General features: G+C 37.5%; 1 protein-coding gene across 10 annotated transcripts in view; it reads right to left on the bottom strand.

The window, feature by feature from the left end:
* Nucleotides 1-27,056, bottom strand: part of PIAS2 (protein inhibitor of activated STAT 2) — a 100,598-nt gene that overhangs the window by 42,588 nt on the left and 30,954 nt on the right. For all 10 annotated transcript variants that reach the window (XM_066246426.1, XM_066246419.1, XM_066246423.1 and 7 more), the window contains 8 exons: nucleotides 25,651-26,125; nucleotides 16,240-16,324; nucleotides 13,910-13,960; nucleotides 13,693-13,783; nucleotides 9,358-9,492; nucleotides 7,479-7,584; nucleotides 5,381-5,454; nucleotides 3,275-3,435 (listed from right to left, as the gene is read on the bottom strand). In XM_066246426.1, the coding sequence (XP_066102523.1) occupies nucleotides 3,275-3,435; nucleotides 5,381-5,454; nucleotides 7,479-7,584; nucleotides 9,358-9,492; nucleotides 13,693-13,783; nucleotides 13,910-13,960; nucleotides 16,240-16,324; nucleotides 25,651-26,125 (1,178 nt within the window). The remainder of the gene's footprint in view (nucleotides 1-3,274; nucleotides 3,436-5,380; nucleotides 5,455-7,478; nucleotides 7,585-9,357; nucleotides 9,493-13,692; nucleotides 13,784-13,909; nucleotides 13,961-16,239; nucleotides 16,325-25,650; nucleotides 26,126-27,056) is intronic.

Here is a 27,056-nt window from a genome sequence, read left to right as displayed (position 1 = left end):
AAGCATCTGATTCTCGTCCTCCCTCCCTCCCTATTTTCTCTCTCTTCCCTCCCACAGTTATGGCTTGACTGGTTCAAGTGCATCAGCCCCAGGTGCCGAGGATGACTCCATGGAGCCTCAACCTCAGGCACTAAAAATAACTTCAGTACGAGCATGGCCCCAGATAGGCAGAGCACAGACCCCAGATGGAGATTGCCGGGTGGAACCTAGTCGGGGCATAAGTGGGAATTTCTCTCACTATCTCCCTTCCTGTCACTTGGAAAAGAAGAAAATAAAAAGAGAAACATTAAAAGGCAATTCATAAAAGATATTATAGCAACTAATATAGTGATTTGATGAAAGAAATGTCTGGTAATTCTTAGAGTATAAGAAATAGAAATCAAAATAAGGTATATTTTCACTAAGAAATTAGCAATGGCATTTCAAAACTAAAATTAATACAGTTAGATTAGTAAGAAAACTGAGTAGTAGTAGGCTTCTCATATACTACTGGCTAGAGAGTAAAATAGTTTACTCCTTCTGGGAGTCACTCTAATAATAAATAGTAAATGCCTTAAAATTATATATTGTTTGATTCAGCATTTCAATTTCTAGGAAAAATCCATAAACATATAGGGGGTCCTTGGCTTACAAGTCTCTACATACAACGTTTAGAGTTTACAATGCTCACTCCCATAAAAACTTTAAAAAATTTGAGACGTGTTTCAGCTTACGCCATTAGCATTGTACAGCATCACAGATTTAGTAAGGGAGTTGTTACGGATACTTTGCAATGCTATAGGCAGATTTTGGGAGAAAAGTCATCAACCTCCAAGACTAGCCTGGAACAATTCTTTAAGAAGGTAGAGAAGCAATGAACAAATAAGGTGCTTCAACGAAGAATTGATGATTCTCATCTCTCTCCCTTCCTGTCTGTCCCTATCCATCCCCCCCCCCCAAAAAAAAGAAGCCTGCATAGATCCTGTGCCCTTTATATCAGCTGCTTCTCCAGATGAAACACCTGTAATACAGGTAGAATCATCTCCGGCGTCTCCTGCATGTTCCTCAGGCAATCCTGATTCACCTGACCCAGCATCTCCAGCACCTTCTGCAGGTTCTCCTGCCTCTCCAGCTTCCTCTCCCCAATGGGTCACTCTTTCCCACCTTGCAATGCCCTTCCAGTGTGCAAGCCAACCACAGGAATAAAAGGTAAAGAATTTTTTTATACTCATTTTTTCTGTTACTACAGTATAATATATTTAGGACCTTTTCCTTTTTTCATGGCTTAGTTGTGTTTTTATGTTCTAGGTTATGATTTTACAACTATGTTAGGATAGGTAAGTGACTTAGGCTAAAGAGTGTTTCAACTTACACCAAAATTCCGGTTATGTCACTGTTGTAGGAACAGAACTGTGTTGTAACCAGAGGATCCCCTGTACATACAAAAGCTTCAAAAATGTTCATATCACAAGGCAACTTAAACTAGAAAATGTAGAAGTAAATAATATAGTCAATAATAGAAAAAAATGTTAAATGATTAGTAGTATACCTATATAATGGAATATCAAGTATTTAAGAAACACATCCTAAAATATTAATGGGCAAGGAGGCACAACGTATTCTACTAATTCTCAAATGCTTCAAAAGAATTCTGAAAGCATTAATAATCATCTCTTTCTTTCTACATGCACACAGCTAAAATGTGTATATACACATATATTAAAAGGGAATGTGATAAAACAAATATGGCAGAATGTTAACTGACTGACACATAGCAGTCAAAGTTATACGGGAGATTCTTTGTGCTACCATTGCAACTTCTTTTTAAGTTCAAAATAAGTTTAAAAAAAATTTTAAAAGGCCCTGGCCGGTTGGCTCAGTGGTAGAGCGTCAGCCTGGTGTGCAAGGGGTCCCGGGTTCAATTCCCGGCTAGGGCACACAGGAGAAGCGCCCATCTGCTTCTCCACCCCTCCCCCTCTCCTTCCTCTCTGTCTCTCTCTTCCCCTCCCGCAGGGAGGCTTGGGTGCTGGGGATGGCTCCTCGGCCTCTGCCCCAGGCGCTGGAGTGACTCTGGTCGCAACAGAGGGACGCCCCAGATGGGCAGAGCATCACCCCCTGGTGGGCGTGCCGGGTGGATCCCGGTTGGGCGCATGCGGGAGTCTGTCTGACTGTCTCTCCCCATTTCCAGCTTCGGAAAAATACAAAAAAATAAGTAAATAAATAAATAAAAATAAAAAAAATTTTTTTAAAGTAAAAATCAAGTAAAAGTTTAGAGAAAAAATGTAAAGTCCCATTTGCTTGTCATTGCCTCATTCATCTCTACTGTAATACTCTTACAACTTAAAAAAAGTACTTACAAGTACTTTTAAAGATCTAGGATATATTTTACTGTACAGTGAGTGAAAATCTTATATACAAGTTACTATGTAAATTGTAATTTCAATCTTTTTAATACATCAATAACAAAAATCATCACCATAGGATGGGATGCTAGTGATTTTACTCTTTTCATTAATTGTATTTTCTAAATCTTATACTGGTACATGGATGATATATGAATATATTAAATATCATGATAAATGAATTTTTAAAAGTTATTTAAAAAGGGGGTACCTCATTATTAATTAATGTTATTTTTCTTAATTCTGACATATGCAACATATGAGAGATAATGCTTAAGAGTTTGAACTCCAGAGTCAGAAAAACCTGGGACTGCAGCCCTGACCAAGTAGCTCAGTTAGAGCATCCTCCTGATATGCCCAAGTTGCATGTTCAATCTCTGGTCAGGGCACGTACCAGAATCAACTAACGAATGCATAAATAAGTGGAACAACAAATCAATGTCTCTCTCTCGCTCACCCCCCCATACTTCCTTTCTCTCTAAAATCAATAAAAACAAACAAAAAATAACCTGGGCATGAATCCCAGTTTTGACCTTAGCAGCTAAGTAACACAATTCTATCTACCCTATTGCATGCACTGGGTTTCTGCATTAACCCTAGGTGCTCTTCAAGAAGTTCTAAGAAGAAAAATGACATCACTAACTGCCCATTTCTTTCTTTTGTATAGGCTATGAAATATGACCTTGGGAAGCAAAAAAAAAAGGAAACTATCCTCCTTGCCTCCAAAAGAAATCATAAAGATACAAGGGCCAGTAACTAGTTTAAATATAAGAGAGTATAATTAAGTATAAAGCAGAAAACACACAAAAATCCAGACTTTATGATAGTGGAGAATTTATATGATGCTGTATTCAATCAAGACAAAGCTAATAGTTATGTTGGCACATACTTACCCATCTAAAATTAGGCTTTCGTAGGCAGCTTTTTTGTCACACACAGGACAAATCCAGGTGGGCTTCTTCTCATTCATTTGCAGGTAAAGAGCAGCATCAAAACACTGTAGATGTGTACAAGTCACTGCTCGGCATGGGATTGTCAGCCTCATTTTCCCTAACTACAGGCAGGAAAGAAAACATGGGAAACCATTTCAGAAAGGAGAACAAAGCCTCAAAGAGAACAGTCATAAAAGTCTGAAGAAGTCATACAAGAAGATCAAAATGAAAGAAATTCACACCAGAACTGATATTTCCATCAAGTTTGCTTATGTTTTACTAGTGTCCACTAAATGCCCTACAATTTTTAAAAGATAATTTGTTTTTGAAAATAGGTAACTTGTAAATTCAAAGGCAGGAAAAGATTTGTTATACAATGAGAACATGTCTCTCACCTGTTCCCTATTTAGAGAACCACTGTGACCATCTCGTGCACATTCTTTCATAGATGTTCTATACATAACCAAGCATGTGTTTTAAAAAACATTCACACAAATGGCAGCATGCAATCCACACAATCTTGAATCTTCTCTCTCATAATATACTTTGGTGACTGTTCCACATGTATCAGTACAAAAAAAAAAGCTACCACAATATAAAGATGTCGCAACTGATATGAAGTACATGATATGAAGAAAGAATGTATGGCTGAAGGTTTGCACAAAGCTTATGAGTAGAGGCCCTCTAGGGCCCCTGCCACCAACTAAAGGCATTAGTGTCCTCCCCTGCTGGCGCTACAGATCTTCTCTCTGGGTTTGACAACCAAAGGTTCTCAATTTCTAAGCAATCCCAATTTCCTGTAATTCTATCTCTTTATAATAAAGGTAAAGTTAGTTTAGGCTAATAATAATAATAATAAAAAAAATACAAAGTTTCAGAAAAAAGATATATGCAAACACTGCTTTCCAGGGTGGTAAAGCCCAATATGGTCATATATATTGTTAAGAGAACTGGAGATCAAAATTTTTATCCTTGTTCTACTAGGTACTACTATGTGATTTGGGTTAACCAATCTTTCAGCCTCAGTTTCCTTAACTGTAAAATAGGTACAATTTCCAAACAGGTTTGCTAAAGCAGTTAAATAAGCACATAATAGGAACTAGGCAATTATTCTCTTTTTCTCTCTTGTGGAAACAATTCTCTCTCCATTTAAAAAATTATATATGGTGGGGCAGAGAGAGGTCTACAGCTGTTTGTATGGAAAATAACCCAATAATAATAATACAAGAATAAACTCTGTGTTTCAAATACTCACAATTGTAAACCTACTTTTCCCCACCCTGTACATTTCTTCCAATGGTGGCTGGTCACCAAATGCCCCCCTAAACTACCTGATAAAGTCCTGACTCCATATAAAGTCCTTCTCATATGGAAAGGGTCCCCTTCCACAGTACTGATTTTAAAGAAGACTTCACCCACTATTCTTGACCTTTCCTATTTCTTCTCTGGTACTACAACAGCACAATTACATGTAGTAAACTGGTACAGTCTTCTACTTTTTCGTGTAAATTGGTTCTCTCAAACTAGATTATTAACTTTCTGAAAACTTTTTATCAAGTCTTCAGTATTTTGTCTCACAATTAGCTCAGTACCAAGCACATAGAAGATCTTGAGTTGCTGACTGATTTGCCCCCTAGTTTCTATGTTAGAATATATAAAATAAAAATTGTTTAATTTATAAGTACATTACAAATGAATTAAAACATCTCAACAATCAGAAATTATGTCCTAGCAATTTTATTATCATTTATATTTTGATAAAAGAGGCAACTTTACGTTTCTTATTAACTGTAAATTATCTATAGCATTAATTCTAACGGATTATTCTGAACCTAAAGCTCGTTTCCCTCTTTGATATATCCTTTTAGGTCTCTTCTTGCTTAGTCACTGCCTAAAGAACATTTGCATTCTTTGGGATTATAATGCTGAATCATGAAGATCTGAGTAGGAAAATGACAAAATTTCAAAATTCTATCACATGCCATTCATTTCCACACTTACTTTTATAAAAAAATTAGTAATTTATAAAAACTAAAATACCTCACAATGTTTTATTGCTTTACTTACAGGGCACATCAAGGACACCCGAAGGCTAGTTGTAGCAATTTCACTATCAGGATCTGCAGTAAGTTTTTCTTTAACTATAAAAACAAGAAAAAATAACTTTTTAAAATTAATTGTGACATATGAACAGAATTATAGAAATATATATCATCTCAAAAAAAAGTTTCCCAAACACTTTAAATAGGTCAAGAAACCACAAAAACAAAACAATATGTTAAGAATTAATGTATTAGCCCAGTTGGCTCAGCGGTAGAGCATTGGCCCGATGTGTGGAAGTCCCAGATTCGATTCCCAGTCAGGGCACACAGGAGAAGCAACACTGCTTCTCTACAACCCCCCCCCCCCACCCTTCCTGCAGCTATGGATCATTAGAACAAGTTGGCCCCAAGTGCTGAGGATGGCACCATGGCTTTGCCTCAGGCACTAAAATAGCTCAGTTGCTGAGCAATGGGGCAACAATCCCAGATGGGCAGAGAATCACCCCACAGGGGGCTTGCCAGGTGGATCTATCTCTTTCTCCCCATCTCACTTAATAATAAAAACTTTTTTAATTAAAAAAAGTATTAATGTACTGAAAACACAATCATACCTCCAGTAATAAAGAATTACAAACTCTTTATCACGTTTGCTTGAATATTTAAAAGTAAAATTGAAGGTAAGTTTCAAAATAGAAAGCTATTTAAGATTTAAAAACAAGACAATTAGAAAAGGAACTTGGAAAGCAGCAGTACTCTGAGCTTCAATGCTATTCTAACACACATGACTGTTTTTACTATGGAGTATTGGTTGCTTCCACCAATTACTAAATTTGTAAACAGAAAGGTGAAATATTCTTATACTTCCTTTGACAACTGAAAACTACTATGGATGTGGTAATGTCTCTGTGATTCCATTCACCAGGCAATGTATACTACTGCATATAGAAGCTAATAAATATGTGTATCACCTTCAGATGCCTAATTCTCAACACCATTATAGGGAGAATGGGACTGTAACTGGAGACAATGGAGCTTCCCTATCATCCAGGTCTAGGCAAAATCAATACTGTGCTGTTTGAGGAGATGAGAAATGGTTTGAGTTATAAGAAACAAAGTACCATTTCAAAAGCCCTACTTGGCTTCATTTTCAACCTACAGATCTTTTTTTCCTTTCCACTTCATTCTGTGATACAGGAGGTAATTGGGGGAACAACATTCTCTTTCCCAGAAAAATGTCTTGTTCAATTAAATTTAGTTACTGAACTGAATTATTTACAGTTTTGGTTAGATTTTCCCCCACAGCCATTATATAATACATTATGAAAGCAAAGTACAAAGTAAAAAACCTCCAAAGGGAAATATTATGGTTGGTGGACATCAACCTTTTTTTTTTTTTTTTTTTGGTGACACAGAGAGAGAGGAACAGATAGGGACAGATAGAGAAAGATGAGAAGCATCAATTCTTCATTGCGGCACCTTAGTTGTTCACTGATTGCTTTTTCACACGTGCCTTGACCAGGGGGCTCCAGCAGAGTGAGTGACCCCTTGTTCAAGCCAGTAACCTTGGGCTTCGAGCCAGCGACCTTAGGGCTCAAGGCAGCAACCATGGGGTCATGTCTATGAACCCACGATTGAGCCAGCGACCCATGCTCAAGCTGGTGAGACCGCACTCAAGCCAGATGAGCCTGCACTCAAGCCGGTGACCAGTTTCAAACCTGGGTCCTTTGCATTCCAGTCCGATGCTCTATCCACTAAATCGTCGTCTGGTCAGGCTAAAATTTTGTAAAATGTACATTCTATTAAACACTGGAAGTTTTGAAAACTTGCATTCCTATTCTCAAGTTAATCTATACATCAAAGCTACCATAAAATTATGTTTATTTAAAAAAATTTTCATGAGAAAATCAGACTAGTTGGGATTTAAAATTGATCCACTTGGGAGTAATTTCTAAGAGGTTTTTTTCCCCCCAATTTATAGTGCCATGTTCTTAAAGTATTTTTAATTCAATATTCATTTTAGGTTCCTAATAACTGTTCCTGAATTATTCCTGTATGGATGAATATGTGAGGCTTTTCTTTCCATTAAAGCATCTCATATGTTCAGTCTTAGAAACATTACTTACTTAGTGCTCTGGAATGGTCAGGGTTTCTAATACCTTTCATTTTTAATCTCTGTAATAGCATGGCTGATGTGAGCTGTCGTACAAGATATACAGACATGGAGTAATTCTACAAAGAAAGATAATCTGTATTAAAGATGAGAGATAATAGTGTATTTATTTACATAAAATACTAGTCTAAGAACCTCTGGCTTTTAAAAATGACATTTAAAATAACTTCCACAGGAAGGTCGATGACTGCTAAGGATAAAATCAACTCAGCTCCTTTAGGGAAGATAAAAACTCAATCTCAATCTATCACTTTAAAACATTCAAGTGAAAGGTAACATAGTTTAGATCACTGGCTTTCAAATTGTTTCTAATTTAGCAAAAGTGGTACCATAGAAACCATCATGGTATGAATGAAAATCTACCTCCCGTGCTGACTTCTAACTAGAATTGTTCTGTTTTTATGTAATGGGCTCTCATAATATTTTCAATGAAAAATGGGTTTCACAGCAGAAAGTTCAAACCCCAGTAGTCTTAATTAACTCTTCAAATCCAGAGGTCCAAGTTTTGATTCTGGCAGAAGAGGCCACTTGCTTCATAACTTTGAGCAATTATTTAAATGAACCCAAAATCAGCTTTCTTCTGAGAGAAACTGATAATTTAACTCCTGTTCTGAAATGGGCATTTTATTAGGAAAGGAGCTGCTACTAGAGTATGTAAGACATAGAAAGAAATAATAAAAATAAAAAAGACAAGGCCAAAACATAATAGCATCCAGTTCCATTTCTCTTAGATCTGGCACAAAGGAACCTTCTTTAATTATTTAATACTTGCTCATTTAATAATATCCCTTACATTTGTATACAACACCCATTCTCAAGAACCTACTTACTCTTTACAGTAAGTAGGTCTCAGAGAATTAAGGAATTGCGCCAAAATAAAAAATCGGCCAACTTGGGACTAAGCCAAGATTTACCACTGCACATGCAGTTCATGCAAGTGAAATATAGCAGAAATCAGCACTCTACAATAATACTAAGAATTTACAGTAAAAATTCAGAAATGAGTGCTCAAGAGAACACTCATTAAAGAGACAGTAATATCTTTATAGTCCAAAAATTAATACAAAAGTACTCTTCTTTATGTCCGGATCTGCAATTACTTTGGTAATAAAACCAAACATTCTTGTTACAAACATGACTCAACTTCTCTTTCCATAAAAATAGAAAATAGTATCTCTTTTTTCTTATGAAATAGCAACATTAAAGTTTATATTTGGAAATTAACTGAAAATTTATACCATTCTATTATTTCAGTTACATGAACAAATAGTTCTAAAATGAAAATCCCTTATACTAATCAGTAACTCATAACTGACATAATGTATTTTAAGACTCAATCAGTAAAAAGCCAGTTCATCAACCTAAAGGTAGACAATAATATAATTTTAAGTAAATATTTGCATAATATCCACGTTATCTGAAGTATCAGTTGTTTATGTAAAGGCTGGAATAGATGATTTCTCATCCCAATATGAGTACATTTGACGACTTCCCCCAAAGCTACATAAGCTTCTTTGTTCCTCCTTCATAAATACATAACATCACCCAGTTTCCAGTTTAACATACTAAACACAAATGTGATTAAACCATTACCTTAAGAAATATTGTAATTATACTTATTTCCTTTTCAGGAAAATGACATGATACTCAGGAAACCTTAATAAGTATTAAATAACCTTTTTAACCTTAAGAATCTCCACATCTACATCTCTGAATTGGAAATCACTGCCTTTTAGAGATTACAATCAGAAAACAAAACAAGCTGGAGCTAGTAGCCTAAGGAAAAAATAAACAAATCAATCAGCTCCTAGTGGGATTAAGAGAATCTTTACCTTTCCAATTTCTGATGCCCAAGAAATGGAAATCTGGTTTGGCACAGCTGAAGATAACCTAACTAAAGATGTAATATTCAAAGGGCGTCCAGGGCGCTTCTGTTCAATCCCATTTTTAGGTGGTGGTGCGTAGCCCTATAACCATAAGAAAGAAATTAAATTAAATTCTCTGTAGACAAACATTTCCCCCAAAACAGAAACAGGATCTTGTCTAATTTCAGTTACACTAATTATTTTTATTTTACACTGGAAATCACATATTCCTCACCCTAAGGTCACCAATGTGAAAGAGGAGAAAGACCTTTTTATAAAGATATAAAATATTTCACAAGTTCAGAAAAGTGCCCCCCCCCACAAAAATATTCCATGCTCCACCATTGAAATGAAAGATGCTGACATCCTGTCACACGGGCTATGAATTTTTTTCCTCTTTACAAACAATAAAGTTGCACCTCTTTGTATTGCTTCATCTTTGGAGCTTGCATTCAAATTCTGAGGGTGGCAAAGAGGGAAAATAAGCTTTAAGAATTTAATAAAAAACGAACGAATCTCAAAGGAATTATTAAAATCTCGTGATAATTGGTATTAAATTAACTTGATGGTTATAATATTTATGCTTGTATTCTACCTCTCTAGTCATTAAGTATTTAAGTAGCAAATGCACTCATTTTTGATTTATAGTACATCTCATTTTCAATTATCACAGGGCTTTTTAGTTTGTGATTTTCAAAACCAAAATAATTTATTTTTTAGAATATTCAAAATCCTAAGCCGTAAATATATCTACATATTCAAAAGTAGGTATCATATTTTACTAAATAAGATGTCACTGATGTTAGCTATATGCCAACGATAAGTGAAAAACTCTAAGTTAATAATAAAACTGAGTGTATCGTTACTTATTTCTGCAAATATTGCAAGGAAAAAAAGCAAAATGAATTGGCTAACTTGTTCCTTTTAGAGATACATAATAATCTTCCAAATTACTTGTGACTAAGTCAGCAGTGGACACGTTTTTCACAGAATACCTCCTAATATATGCCACCATAAGCTCTGGAGATAAAAAGTATTCTACTATATATACTACTTATTTTACTTCAATATAAAACTATACCTCCACTAACATCTCTCAGATTCCCTTGCCAAGTCACCGACACCCTCACAACATTAACTGCCTGAGTTGCTGATACACTCTGAATCTTATAAGAATGTATCAAACACCCTGGATTCTTAAACCTTCCACAAAATGTACTTAAATCATGTGTTGACTGAAAAACCAAGGGACTGCACCTAACCAGTCATACCAGGAAAAAACATCAAGGTTGTACAATGAGGGCAGTGACAATACATTACAGCTGCCACTGGTCATCAGCAACTGTAAGACAACTCTGGATTTTAGGAATATTAAAAATATGTACCCTAGGCCTGACCAGGCAGTCGTGCAGTGGATAGAGCATCGGACTGGGATGCAGAGGACCCAGGTTCAAAACCCCAAGGTCACCAGCTTGAGCGCAAGCTCATCTGGTTTGAGCACAACTCACCAGCTTGAGCCCAAGGTCACTGGTTTGAGCAAGGGGGTCACTCAGTCTGCTGTAGCCCTGCCCTCCGTCAGGCACATATGAGAAAGCAATCAATGAACAACTAAGGTGCCACAATGAAGAATTGATACATCTCATCTCTCTCCCTTCCTGTCTGTCTCTCTCTCTCTCTGTCACACACTCTCTCTCTCTCTCTCTCTCTCTCTCTCTCTCACACACACACACACACACACATGCACACGCACACGCACACAATGTACCCTAGGAAAAAATGAAATACCATATTGGTAGTATTACAAAGGAATGTTATGCTAAGGAACATACTGTATCACAAGTAGGGAACATTCCTCACTGCTGTACAGGAGGTAGGGCAGTAATTACTCAGTGGGAATTCACATGATTACTTATCATCTACAACTTGCAATAAGACTTTGGAAATCAGGCCCTGGCCGGTTGGCTCAGTGGTAGTGGTAGAGCATCGGCCTGGCGTGCGGAAGTCCCGGGTTCGATTTCCGGGCAGGGCACATAGAAGAGGCGCCCATCTGCTTTCCACCCCTCCCCCTCTCCTTCCTCTCTGTCTCTCTCTTCCCCTCCCACAGCCGAGGCTCCATTGGAGCAAAAGACGGCCCGGGTCGCTGGGGATGACTCCTTGGCCTCTGCCCCAGGCGCTAGAGTGGCTCTGGCGACAGAGCGCCGCCCCGGATGGGTAGAGCATCACCCCCTGGTGGGCGTGCCGGGTGGATCCCGGTCGGGCACATGCAGGAGTCTGTCTGACTGCCTCCCCGTTTCCAGCTTCAGGAAAAAAAAAAAATCTATAAAAATTTTTTTTTTTGTTTTGCCTCTATTTGGCCTGCAAGATAATTCTGTCTTCTGGTATGTCTACTAGTAGGTTAGCCAAATGAACTCAATGGCACAGGGTCTGTCAAGATAATAACAACTCATGAACTAGCTAAACAATGAATTAATTCTATATATTGGAATTTGAAACACTATGCGACAATTTTTTAAGCTAGACTGACAGAGAAAGAGCAATAATAGGAGGTAGAAGAATAACAACAGTGGCACTAAGAATAAGGCTTTAGCAAATTCAATATCAAGCCTGACCAGGCAGTGGCTCAGTGGGTAAAGCGTTGGACTGGGATGCGGAAGACCCAGGTTCGAGACTCCGAGGTCGCCAGCTTGAGTGCGGGCTCATCTGGTTTGAGCAAAAGCTCACCAGCTTGAGCCCAAGGTTGCTGGCTCAAGCAAGGGGTTACTCGGCCTGCTGAAGGCCCACTATCAAGGCACATATGAGAAAGCAATCAATGAACAACTAAGGTGTTGCAACGAGCAATGAAAAACTAATGATGCTTCTCATCTCTCCGTTCCTGTCTGTCCCTGTCTATCACTCTGTCTCTGTAAAAGAAAATTTAAAAAAAAATTTAAAAAAAAAATTCAAAATCAAGTATGGTACTGCTCTTTTTTTCCCCTTAAGCGAGCCGTGAAGGCAGAGACAGACTCCTGCTTGCGCCCCAACCGGGACCCACCCAGAGAACACCCTACCAGGGGATGCTCTGCCCATTTGGGGCTGTTGCACTGCTGCCCAGCTACCAAGCTATTTTAGCGCCTGAGGTGAGGCCAAGGAGCCATCCTCAGTGCCCTGGGCCAACTTGCTCCAACCGAGCCATGTCTGCTAGGGGTGGGGGGTAGGGGAGAGAGACAGAGAGGGGGGGGGGAGTGACGGAAAAACAGATGGTTGCTTCTCCTGTGTGCCCTGACCGGAAATCAAACCCTGGACGTCTATATGCTTGGCTGATGCTCTACCACTACGCCAACCAGCCAGGGCCATTATGACACTACTTTTAATCACCTCACATATTCTCTGCCTCACTTGACTAATTTGATTTCATTGGTAATTCTGAGTTATGTGTTAACTTATGCTCTCCCTGTGATCATCAGGATTACCTTAATTCAACATTCATTATTAAGAATAGGATATAGCTGGAATTTTATAAGATATAAATATTTAATGTTCACATATTTCTAACAATTTCCCACATTTTAAGCAAAATAAAATGAAGTTCACTTAGCAGGGGACCTCTCACTCAAATCTAAAAGCTTTCTAACTAAAGGTCGCTGAAGAGCCCATGAAAGCCTTTGTTTCAGTCTTAACATTTCCATAAAAGATATATTCAGAACCTTTTGTTGCCTGCTGATAACACTGTACCTTGTTTGTAATTCTGACAAAAGTTGAGTACTGTTCTTTTCACATTTTCTAACTACTGCTACTGCTTTCATATTACTATCAAAGATTTACTTTTTCACTTCATATTATAAAAATTTCCACATATAAAAGTAGAGAGAACTTTAAGTAACTACCAACCAGATTCAATTATTATAAACATGTTGCTAATTGTGCTTTGTCTCTGACCCCATCAGCCCAAACCAAAACACACTTTACACAAATCTACATGTAGTTTTGCCCTAAGTATTTAAATGCAAAGTCTAGACATGCCATTTGACCCACAGATACCTCTAGATGCATCTTTATTAAGACCTTTAAAATAAAGTATCACCTTACAAAATTAGCCATAGTTTTAAAAAATTATCTAATATACAGATTATATTCAAATATCCCAACTGCTTCAAGACCAACATCTTTGGTCTTTATCTTTTTATTATTGGTAATTTCAAACACAAAAAGAAAAAAAGTATAATGAACTCCCATGTATCTATCATTCAATCAATAATTTCTTTACTCATAATTAGTCTTTACCTACTCTATACCCCAACTCCTGGTGAATATAAAGCAACTTACAGGCAAAGGAAAAAGCTTCCCATTTACTTTTATGCATAGACTATTGGGATAGTTATCTTCTTGAGGGCAACTTGTCTCTGCCAAGCAAAGTCTGCATTGAAGAAAAGAAAATTATTTTCAAATAGTATACTCAAATATGCTTACGTATTTTCCAATTCTTGACTATATGCACACAGTTAGCAAGTGTTATTGAAGTAACAGAAAATTTCAAACTCACCTCAGCTGAACTTGGACTGTATAATCTCTCCTACCACCTGGCAAAAAATCCCTGTTGAAAAGAGAAAATAAATTGGGTTAAGAAAGCACAACAAGAGGCCCTGGCTGGTTGACTCAGTGGCAGAGCGTTGGCCTGGCGTGCAGGAGTCCTGGGGTCAATTCCCAGCCAGGGCACACAGGAGAAGCACCCATCTGCTTCTCCACCCCCCCCCCTCTCCTTCCTCTCTGTCTCTCTTCCCCTCCTGCAGCCAAGGCTCCATTGGAGCAAAGTTCGCCCGGGCGCTGAGGATGGCTCTATGGCAGCAGTTCTCAACCTGTGGGTCGTGACCCCGGCGGGGGTAGAATGACCAAAACAGAGAGGTCGCCTAAAGCCATCAGAAATACATATTTTATTTAAAAATGTATTGTATAATAAATATGTATTTTCTGATGGCTTTAGGTGACCCCTGTGTTTTGGTTGTTTGACCCCCGCTGGGGTTGCAACCCACAGGTTGAGAACCGCTGCTCTATTGCCTCTGCCTCAGGCACTGGAGTGGCTCTGGTTGCAACAGAGCAATGCCCCAGATGGGCTTGCTGGGTGGAATACGGTCGGGCGCATGTGGGAGGAGTTTGTCTGACTGCCCCATTTCCAACTTCAGAAAAATACAAAAAAAAAAAAAAAAGCACAACAAGAATTCATAGGAACAGTCTCACCAGAAAAAAAACCATCATTAGTATTTTTATTCTTATTCTTTAAAAGATGAACACTACCCTACCAATAGCACAAGCCTTAATCAAAACAATGTAATAGGCCCTGGCCGGTTGGCTTAGCGGTAGAGTGTCGGCCTGGCATGCGGGGGACCCGGGTTCGATTCCCGGCCAGGGCACATAGGAGAAGCGCCTATTTGCTTCTCCACCCCCCCCCCTCCTTCCTCTCTGTCTCTATCTTCCCCTCCCGCAGCCAAGGAAGGCTCCATTGGAGCAAAGATGGCCCGGGCGCTGGGGATGGCTCCTTGGCCTCTGCCCCAGGCGCTAGAGTGGCTCTGGTAGCGGCAGAGCGACGCCCCGAGGGGCAGAGCATCACCCCCTGGTGGGCAGAGCCTCGCCCCTGGTGGGCGTGCCGGGTGGATCCCGGTCGGCGCATGCCATGCGGGAGTCTGCCTGACTGTCTCTCCCCATTTCCAGCTTCAGAAAAATACAAAACAAAACAAAACAAAACAAAAAATGTAATAATAACCCTCATTTACTTAATATTTAATCATGTCTTTAGAGTAATTTTAGGGTATTTTCACTTCACAGGAACTTTTACAATGCAGTAGGCATTTCAACCTGTGGGTCACGATTAACCTGAAAAGGAGCATCCTAGGTTCTAAAAGAGGTTAATAAATTAATTTGTTTGCTTATGGTGGTTCTTAACCTTGGCTACAAATTCTAATCACTTCCTAATTTTTTAATATAAAGGTCCATTCACCTATTATTCAAATAATTCTTACTGGCCCGGAGTACAGTGTGAGCATTAGTAATTTTTACAGCTACTAGGGTGATTCTAGTAAGAATCAAACAAAGAACTGGTGCCAAGAGTCTCAATATCTCTATACCAGCGATTTTCAACTGGTGTGCACAAGAATTTTAAAAACATGCAATACCTGACTATTTAGTCAGGGGCACTGACCTCATTTTTCTTAGATTGTCAAATAAAAATTTAACAATAGCCGATACATTAGCTGTCCAGTGTGAATGCCCTGTCTTGAACCACAGATATATAGGTTATGATAGAGTTGCATCTTATTGGTCACATAACATAATAAGACTGCATCTGATTGGTAAATGTTTTACACAAAAATTATCATACACAAATATAGGCACTTGATTTTTTTAAAAAGTCACTTTGGAGCAAAAAAGGGTAGGTAATTACTTTTTTTTTTTGGTTATAGACTGAACTGTATCATCCCAAAATTCATATCAAAGCCCTAATCCTCAATATGACTTAAGTGGAAATGGGGACTTTATAAAGGTAAGTAAGATTAAATGAAGTCATAAGGTTGGGACCTTAATTCATATGACTGGTATCCACATAAAAAGGCAAAGAGAAACCAGAAATGCACAGGTGTACAGAGGAAAGGCCGTGTGAATACACATAGCAAAAAGAGAATCATCTACAAGTCCAAAACAAAGGCCTCAGGTAAAAGCAAATCTGTCAACACCTTAACCTTAGACTTCAAGCCTCTTAAAAGGTGAGAAAATAAATTTCTGCTGTTTAAGACACCCAGACTGTGGTACTTCGTTACAGCAGTCTTAGCAGACTGCTACATCAATATTCATGGAGAAATCTATTCCAAACATTCTTCTTACCTGGATATGCATATCTCTCTAACTTGCTGAGGTGTCAGAGCAAAAATAAAAAACTTCTCTTGAAATCGTTGAATACTGCTTTGAGCTGGGAAGGAGAAAAGAAATAATATTAAAATAACAAATTCAAGGATACTAGCACCCACAACAACCAGGTAATTGTGATAAAGAGTTGGCCAAGTTCCAAAATTTTTATGGTTAAAATACATAAAAATAAATAAGTACTAAACTGAATTCATCTTGGAATCATGCAAGTCATACAGCAGATTCAATTTTAAGTATATATATATTTTAAATTTTAACACTAATTATAATATAATCAAAATATAACACACCCCTTCAAAATTAATTTCATCTTTGACTATATAATATCATCTAATGAACATCTGATCATGTCAGTAATTCCCATCAAGAAAACTCTATCCAAAATCCAGATATCTTTTAGAGTTTTTTCTATTTTGTTTTTGATACTTTATATTCAATATACATATTATTCATATAAGAGAAAATTTAAAACTTTATTCTTCCTGACCAGGCGGTGGCACAGTGGATAAAGCATTGGACTGGGATGCGGAGGACCCAGGTTCGAGACCCCCGAGGTTGCCAGCTTGAGCGCGGGCTCATCTGGTTTGAGCAAAGCTCACCAGCTTGGACCCATAGTCGCTGGCTTGAGCAAGGGGTTATCGGTCTGCTGAAGGATCAGGTCAGGCACATATGAGAAAGCAATCAAAATGTAGCAATGAAAAACTGATGATTGATGCTTCTCATCTCTCTCTGTTCCTGTCTGTCTGTCCCTATCTATCCCTCTTTCTGACTCTCTGTCTCAAAAAACCCCCCAAAAACCCAAAAACCCCACTTTATTCTAAGTTGATAGTTATTAAGATACATAATTATTTGCATATAAAACATTAGTTAAAAAGGATAACATTAAAGTTATTAACTATGTTATTAAAAATTATAATGTATTAACTTCACAAAGAACTTAGATTTATACTGATGAATTATTCAATGATGTTCTGGTATTCATTAAAATTAAAAAGCTAATATAGAGACCTCAAGTCTTCTGCTTCCCCAAAACTACTGTTACAACTTACAAGAAAAGGAAAAATGGTTCTTGTGTGTTCATGCAGATAAATAATATGCCAGCTGAATATCTAACACCAGAACCCTTCAATCCACAAGTCATACCAAATCAAGAAAAATATTAACTCCTTGGATAAAACAATCTTTTCTTTAAACATAGGTAGTTTACTGTAGCAATTATGTTCCTAAAATGACATCATAAAGTGTCTCATACCTTTCTCCCAGACCATTTTAAAATGAAGGGAGAGTTTGAACAGGCGGTGCGCAGTGGCTAGAGCGTAGGACCAGAATGTGGAGGACCCAGGTTTGAGACCCTAAGGTCGCCAGTTTGAGCGCGGGCTCATCTGGTTCCAGCAAAGCTCACCAGCTTGAACCCAAGGTCTCTGGCTAGAGCAAGGGGTTACTACTCAGTTTGCTGTAGCCCCACAGTCAAGGCACATATGAGAAAACAATCAATGAAAAACTAAGGTGTCGCAATGAAAAACTAATGATTAGATGCTTCTCATCTCTCTCTGTTCCTCTCTGTCCCTATCTATCCCTCTCTGTCTCTGTAAAAAAAAAAAAAAAAAAAGGAAAGACAGGGAGGCTATTTATGATGCGGGTCTAAAAATGAAACAAAACTATAAGTCATAAACATAACGATGGGCATAAAACAAACACAAAACTGCAGTAAGAAGTCTCCATTTCTTCAATTACTATTTACTCTTCAAGTCTTTCTTGTGCAGATTCTACTTCCCACTCTCTATCCATGGCTAAGGTCATGAATGACCTCTTAGCTATCAAATTTAAGAACCTATATTTGGAGATTAGAGATAAACACTGCATTTCCAATCTTAGTTAATGGTATGAACAACCAGTCTCTCCCGCCAGAAACCTCACATGGATCACAGGTACAAATGAAGTCCCAGAAGGAAAAGAGAAATACTTATTTTAAATTTACAGAATTAATGGTAAACTATCCTCAATTTATATGGAAGGGGGGAAAACCAAGCAAAATAAACACAAAGAAAACTATCTTATCACATTAAAATTAAACTACTGAAAACCAATGATGATTGTAAAATCTTGAAAGGAGTCAAGAGAAAAAATAAACCATACATACAAGGAAACAATATGACTAAAGGCTGACTTCATATCAGAAACAATATAGGCCAGAAGTCATCTTCAAAGTGGTGAAAGGAAAAACTGTCAAGTGAAACTTCAAAAACAGGGTAAAATGGCTTTTTTCCCCCCTGAAGTTGGAAACGGGGAGGCAGTCAGATTTCCGCATGCGCCCGACCGGGAACCACCCAGCATGTTCACCAGGGGTGATGCTCTGCCCATCTGGGGCACTGCTCTGTTGCAACCAGAGCCATTCTAGCACCTGAGGCAGAGGCCATAGAGCCATCCTCAGCGCCTAGGCCAACTTTGCTCCAATGGAGCCTTGGTGCGGGAGGGGAAGAGAGAGACAGAGGGGAAGAGAGAGACAGAGAGGAAGGAGAGGGACAGGGGTGGAGAAGCAGATGGGCACTTCTCCTGTGTGCCCTGGCTGGGAATTGAACCTGGGACTCCTGCACGCCAGGCCGACGCTCTACCACTGAGCCAACCGGCCAGGGCTTAAATGGCTTTTAGATAAATAAAAGCTAAGAGATTTTGTTGAAATCAGATATACACTATAAAAAATAATAAAGAAAATTATAAAAATAAAAAAGACACCAATTTTAAAACCAAATTTTCAGGAATGAAAACCACACAATAGTATACAAGTAGTAAAGGTAAAATGACATGCTGTTTTTTCTTATAATTTCCTTAAAAAGATAACTTTAAAGTAAAATAATGGCATTGAAAGGCAGGATCCAAAAGGATAGAGATATGAAATTACCCAACATCTGTAATTTTTGCTTCAGTCTGATAAGCCTGATCAACATAATGCTCCAGAGACAGAGCCACTCTTACTGGCATCCAAATGCAAAGCTGGGTGTAAGACCTTCAGTAAATTCACCAATGTTAATGCCAGTATTTGAGGCCCTGTCTGTATGACAGAAGTCAACTAGCCTGGAAAAGAATCCATAAACTATGAACCCTACCTTGAAACTAGAATGCTTCCATAGTCAGTATGTGCCAATTATGTATGTACAATTTACAGAACTTGCAGCTTACTGTTAATAGTTTATATCACAATAGACATACCTTTGCTGTGCCTTTTTTTCTGAAATAGCTTTGGATTTATCAATTATTTGTTGCCACATTTTCAGTCCAAAATATATTCCCAAATAACTACCGTTTCTATGGGAAAAGTGGATCTCATCACTATGTATTATAATTGGATTCCAGGAATTTACAACTATTAGTGCATATGCTAATAAAGTCTAATTTGTATCAATACTTAATAACAGTTTTTAGGTAGGACAATTTTATGAGAGAACAGCAGTCAAAATCACATTAAATATGCCATGAGGTAAGTCTATTAGCTAGACCAGTGGTACTCAACCTGGTCCCTACCGCCCACTAGTGGGCGTTCCAGCTTTCATGGTGGGCAGAAGCAGAGCAACCAAAGTATAAATATAAAAGATAGATTTAAGTTGTTTAATAAAGATTTATTCTGCTAAACTTAGCAAAAATCCGACATAAAGTACTCGGTAAGTAATTATATGCTTTAACTTGCTGTAACTCTGCTTTGTAAATTTTATAAAGTTAAGTTACTTCCCTACTTTATCAATCACCATTACTGTGGAACCAACCGGTGGGCGGTTAGAGAATTTTACTAACAGATAAAAGTGGGCGGTAGGTATAAAAAGTTGACTACCCCTGAGCTAGACTGTCATTTTAAATCAGATCACAAAAAGGAATGGCAGACTGTAAAGTAGAAGCATGCAGGTTTTGTGGGTTTTTTCCCTAGTTTCTCCAATATGGGATCAGAAAAACAATTCTATATAGATTCCATGGATGCTTTTATGTCGACAACAAATGAAAACAGACCTTAACTCAGGGACATGAATCTGATGACTTTGTTCAAACCCTTTCTTTTCAACAATCCTTCACAATATAGATTCTGTTTTTCAAAGATAGGTACAATATCTTCCATCATGCCCTTCAAATAATGTAACCTTGATACTCTTCCAATTGCATAGTGAAGTCTGTATCACTCAAAGAGCAGTTTGCTAATCCTTCAACCAATTACGTATATGATGCTAAACAACTTGCAAGGCTATATCATAAAAGTGCCATATACTTCTTCTTTGCTCTCTAGGAACACTTAGCCCTGAAACTCAGTTATCATGATATAAAAAAGTCCAAACTAGACCACCTGAAAAGACACACATAGAGGTATTCCAGACAGTAACACAACAGCCATGCTGTGTGCAAGCATACACACAACATAACTGCCAAACATGCTGAGTGAAAATGCCTCAAGATGATCCTACTTTCAGGTCTCCCTGAGCCTTTAAGTCTTCTCAGCTAAGGTCCCACCTTAGACATCCCAGACAAGTCAGCAAAGATGACAGAATGTATACAGAAAAACAGTTAACTAACTACTGATATGATGCTAACTGATAATACATGAGATTACGTGGGACTTTCCCATTCTGTTATACTATTTCTATGTCTGAATTTTCAATTACTAGCATAATTACTTTTGTAACTTGAAAAACATGAAGACTCAAAATACCAAACAACTAGAGGTAGCAAGAGTGAACAAAATGCTAGTCAGGCCCTGGCCAGTTGGCTCAGCGGTAGAGCGCCAGGAAGTCCTGGGTTCGATTCCCGGTCAGGGCACACAGGAGAAGTACCCATTTGCTTCTCCACCCTTCCCTCTCTTCTTCCCCTCCTGCAGCCAAGGCTCCATTGGAGCAGAGTTGGCTCAGGTGCTGAGGAGGGCTCCAAGGCCTCCGACTCAGGCACTAGAATGGCTCTGGCCACAACAGAGCATTGCCCCCTGGTGGGCATGCCAGGTGGATCCTGGTTGGGCACATGCAAGAGTCTGACTGCCTCCCAGCTTCTAACTTCAGAAAAATATAAACAAAACAAAAAAATCCGCTATAGTCACAGGAGACTGTAGACCAGTGGTAGTCAACCTGGTCCCTACTGCCCATTAGTGGGCGTTCCAGCTTTCATGGTGGGCAGAAGCAGAGCAACCAAAGTATAAATATAAAAGATTTAACTATAGCAAGTTGTTTTATAAAGATTTATTCTGCCAAACTTAGCGAAAATCCGACATAAAGTACTTGGTAAGTAATTATTATATGCTTTAACTTGGTGTAGCTCTGTTTTATAAATTTTATAAAGTAAAGTTACTTCCCTACTTTATAAATCACCATTACTGTGGAACCAGTGGGCAGTTAAAAAATTTTACTAACAGATACAAAAGTGGGCGGTAGGTATAAAAAGGTTAACTACCCCTGCTGTAGACTATTATATAAATTTTAAAACCAAGGAAATTAAACATTATTTTTATTTATGTATACATACACATATGGTAAAAAAAAGCAAAGGAAAATAATACAAAACTCAGGATAGTGATTTAACTCAGAAAAGGCAAGGATATGGCTTCAAAAATACTGACAGTATTTCTTTTTAAAAAAGTGAGTAGTGGCTTCACAGGTGTTTAGTTCACTGGTATTCCTTACAACTGAATGTTTTATATATATTCTTCTTTACAGATTTAATTAATAAAAACAAAAATTTAAAATATAAATAGTATTTCTAAGAGTATTCATCCTCAGAAGAAATTATCTTAAGAAAAAAGAAAATTGAGTTTGACCAGGCAGTGGTGGTAAAGTGGGTAGTGTTGGGCTGGGATGCAGAGGACCCAGGTTCAAAACCCCGTAGTCACTGGCTTGAGCGCAGGCTCATCTGGCTTGAGCGTGGGGTCACTGGCTTGAGCATGGAATCATAGACATGACCCCATGGTTGTGGGCTTGAGCAAGGGTCATTCACTCTGCTGTAGCCCCCCAGTCAAGGCACATATGAGAAAGCAATCGATGAACAACTAAGGAGCCGCAAAAAAGAACTGATGCTTCTCACCTCTCTCCCTTCCTATCTGTCCCTTTCTGTCTGTCACAAAAAAAAAAAAAAATTGAGGCCCTGGCCGGATGGCTCAGTGGTAGAGCGTCGGCCTGGCATGCAGGAGTCCTGGGTTTGATTCCTGACCAGGGAACACAGGAGAAGCGCCCATCTGCTTCTCCACCCCTCCCCCTCTCCTTCCCCTCTGTCTCTCTCTTCCCCTCCCGCAGCCAAGGCTCAATTGGAGCAAAGTTGGCCCAGGCACTGGGGATAACTCTATGGCCTCTGCCTCAGGCGCTAGAATGGCTCTGGTTGCAACAGAGCAACGTCCCAGATGGGCAGAGCATCGCCCCCGGTGGGCGTGCCCAGTGGATCCCGGTCAGGCACGTGTGGGAGTCTGACTGCCTCCCTGTTTCCAACTTCAGAAAAATACAAAAAAAAAGAGAGAGAGAGAAAGACTGCCTGTGAAAGCAAATCAGAATAGCTATTTGAGAGAGGAGAACAGAGATTCTTGTTGGTTTGTTTTTAGTTTAGGGATTATGCATTGGTTACAGTACAGAAAACCTCATTTAGTACTGTGTAACATTCAGGTTTTCTAGATGCCAGTCTGTCATTTTAAATGCTAAAATATTTTTAGTTTAATAATTTTGAGGAAAAATAATTCCAAACTGCAAACTATATAATAATGTATCATCTTAAATAGAATATATTCATTATAGTTGTTTTTTAGCATAAATACATATGCCATGCTGTAACAGCAATTCCTTCAATACTAAAAGGCTTTTGGTTTCAATATCCCAAGGGATTCTGGAATGACATTTTTGACCTCCTGTATCTGTTTTTTTTCTACCATGGCTCTTCCAGTCTCTCCCATGTTGTCATTTCCTATTCAACAGTATGTTGATGGCTTAGAAATCATCTAACCAATTGTATATAAAATTAAAAACACAGAAACTGGCTTGTCATTGTCAAAAATATGCACTTTGAAATTTGGATTTGATATCTCTTTTGACTCCTGAAGACTTTTAATTCTTGGTTCCCAAATGTAAACAGTATCTCCACAGCAGTATTCAAATAAGTTTTCAAAAAATTTTTATTCTTATAAGTAGTTTCAACATCATAAAACATGCCAGATTACATTGCCTTAGAAATGTGATATTAAAACTTTCAACTGAAGGTCATTATTGGAAAGTATTAAATATTTTCCATTTTTATTTGGCAGACTATGGTACTATGCTGTTTTTCTTAAATTTTCTACCTTCAAGTCTAAAAGAACATTTCTTCGATCAATGTTTTATCCATCAGACATAGTAAGACTAAATACATTAAGAAAATTATTTTTTCTCTTTAAGGAAGGCAGAATAAAATGTTTAATCCTTGTTTTAAAATAAGAATCAATTTATAATGTTTATAAAAACAATGATAGGGCTCCTGGAAAACATATATTTTTGGCTCAGAGGTAAAATGTTATATAAGCCCTGGGGTTACATATATTTCTTACATAGTAACTATGAGGAAAGGCAGATTTTTCTAAGCCACTCAACACAAAATACTTCTGCCATTATTTTACCTAAGCCAAATAAGACACAAAAGTTTTATTTAAGTAAACTTATAAAAAGCCTACTAGTTTTCTTTAACCTTATTGAATTTAATAAGAGAAACTATGAAGAATATAGAAAAGCAAGAATATTTCTATTTCTGAACAAAGCAGGAAAGTAAGGAGAGAAAGCAGAAGACTCCCCGGAGTTCACCCCTAGGTGTACCATAGAAGCTAATATGCATAGAAGACACATTACTGCATCTTCTCCGTCTTCCGTCTTTTCCCCCGCATTCTACCCTGTCTCTGAAACACCCTGCACTGTAACCACAACCCCACAGAATCTCTTATCTTCTCAGTCCTCACCTTGACCATATTCCGGAGGTAGCGTCACCTAAGCATATCACTAGTTTGAATCTTTCTCAAAACACATACAAAGAAATAAATCTGCAATAATTGTTGAGCAAAAAACGTATTTATAAGCCATGTCATTATGTACTGGGAGCACTGGTATAAACCAAAAATCTATGACAAAGGAAGAAAAAATTAATTATGGAAACATTTTAACTAGATAAATGAAGCTGTAAAAATGTTTAAAGATGAAAATAAAAATCTTCCCAAAAAGTGAGAAACTAAGTAATAAACATTTAAAATTTTTGCTTGTTATTAATTCTAGAAATAAAAATAATCTAAAGACACAAGTTTTTATCCATAAAAAGGAAAAAGATTTTTTAATAACATCCACTAGAGGCAGGAAGTAATGTGAAATGAGAGACATTCTCTCACACTTTGTGTAATTTAAACTAGCACAGCTCTTCTGGAAACTAATTTAGCAATGTTATCAAGAGTCTACAATGTTCTTACTCTTTGATGCAATAATCCTACAACAGGACCTTATACAAATAATATAAGGCAAACAAATACAGAATCTTTATTTCAAAATGAATGTAATGAAGGGATAAAAAGCATTATTATACCTGCCTGGCTCAGTATTATTAAATAAAAACAAAACAAGGAGAAAGGGTCTGGGAAAAGCATAGCCACTTTGGCCTGCCAACTGATCATGCGACATGGACCCCATTAAACAGCTCTGCCCCTCAAAATTTCCTTCTGGTGCAACCAAGATATACTACAGTATAATCCTACACAAAGGAAAAAAGCAAAGAAAAGGAAAATAATCTCCCAGGGTTAACTATGAAATACCACTTCTCAAACAATTTATTTCATCATTAAAACCTAATACCTCTATATATCTATAATTTCACTAGGCAGTAAGAATTTATGCCATTACAACAGAGAAGTTAGCAACTTAGGTAAAAATTTGTTAAAAACACACACATCAACTCTAAGTAATATGATAAAATTTATTAAATATTCTGAGCAGTTGATGAATATTAAACAAAAAGCTAAAAAAAGTATGTCAAACTCCCTGTGCCACTTTAGAAAAAAATTAAATATAAAAGGTTTATTTCATAGGGAAAGTCTTTTAAAAGCTATGTTAAATAGAAATTAAGTCCCGTTGTAAAAATATCAAAAAAACACGGAATCACAGGCAATAAGATTTGTGTCTGTTGCCATACATATATACACAAAGCAATTTGAGTTCTAAGCTATAAAAATGCGAACTATATGCATCAACAGTTTTATATTAGAATTTAGTCATGTGATTGCCAATGCTTTTTTTATCCATACATTTAAACATTTAGCATTAATCCTCAATTTTATTATATTAACAACAAATCTTGAATCAATAGCTGAAGGTTTCTTGCTTTATTTCTTGTCCAGAAGAAATGCATTTGTCTAACACTTACCTAAACTTGTGGGCTTGATGAGAACATCAAGAACATCATAAAAGGGCAAGTTTTTTAATTGCACATCAGGATGGACAGGAGGAATTGGGGGAGATGGCTGCTGCATCTCAAACGTGGGCTTAGTATCTTGAAGCAACACAGAACCTACAGGGGAGGACGGTGAGTGAGGTGTAATTGAAGTGGAAGGCAACGTGTGGATTCCAGCCACAGCCAAGTCAGATTCTACAGGTGAGGAGCTACCATCCAAACTGAAAACTGATGATTTGATTGTGGATAAATCAGGAAGTCCTTCGAGAGTCCGTGGGTATCGACGTCTATACAATTCTCGGATTTTAATCTGAACCGCAGGGCTGCAGCCGCTCTTCAATAAATGCAACGCCCTCATCAGGAGGTCATGCTTGCGTCCACTTTTATTCCGTCCAGCAAAGCCTAGTAACACTTGTAGTTCAGAAACCCTAAAACTAGAAACCATATTCTAAAAGGGGGGGAAAAAAAAAAGACGTAAGCTAATAGTCACCCACAGCATATAAAACCCCTATTTAAAATAGACTAAAAATAAAAAAATTTAAAATATATATTATAAAATCTTATTTTCCCAACATTCTATTAAGTAGCATGGTCTACTAACCAATATTTCCAAATAACAGGTTAGAATCATTCCTGTTTATTCTGCTAGCCCCATCCCACCAAGTTACATTCAACTTATGTTGTTCATTACATTTTGTTATACTCTTAATTTTGATAGTCTATTGGTTTCTATTAACATCCTCGTTATCTGTTTATTATCAAGTAAAAATTTGTATTTGCTTTATGATTATGAAATTTACAACCAATAAAAATGTTTCTTTTTAAAACTAAGCCCTACTAATACATGTTTGTTATAGTATTATAACCAATTAACCAAGCAATTAGATTTTTACAACACTATATAGATAATTTCTGATGTTAAGTTGTAAATCTATAAAATCAAGACAGATTGGTGATCCAAAATCCAATGAATATTTTACCCCAACTCAAATATTGAGGAACAGACAATATAAGAAAATGATTTTTAAAAATTAAAGCTAAAAATCCATATAACTTATTTTGCAGACAAACATCTAGAATGACTAAAGTTCCCAAGTGAATATCCAATGAGGAAAAGACCTTTGAAGAACAATGGAATGAGTGGTCACAAATCTCAAATGCAAGATTCCCCTCCAAGCCACTCTTTATTGACTTGTTTTTGAGTGTAAAATGAAGCTAACAGGTAGTTCCTGCTTCAGATCTTACTATCTATTTATTCAACAACAATCTAGAATGTACTTTTAGTCAGTTGCTACCCTCATAAATCCATTTACTCAGTGATTTTCAATCAATTCTGAACTCAAGAGGTAACCCATGTGTGGGTCAGATTTAGTTGTAAA

Source organism: Saccopteryx bilineata, chromosome 11 (genome assembly GCF_036850765.1).
Source record: "Saccopteryx bilineata isolate mSacBil1 chromosome 11, mSacBil1_pri_phased_curated, whole genome shotgun sequence".
NCBI classification, from domain to species: domain Eukaryota; kingdom Metazoa; phylum Chordata; class Mammalia; order Chiroptera; family Emballonuridae; genus Saccopteryx; species Saccopteryx bilineata.
The sequence above is the reverse complement of the archived record's forward strand: the minus strand, read 5'-3'. Positions and strand labels throughout refer to the sequence as shown.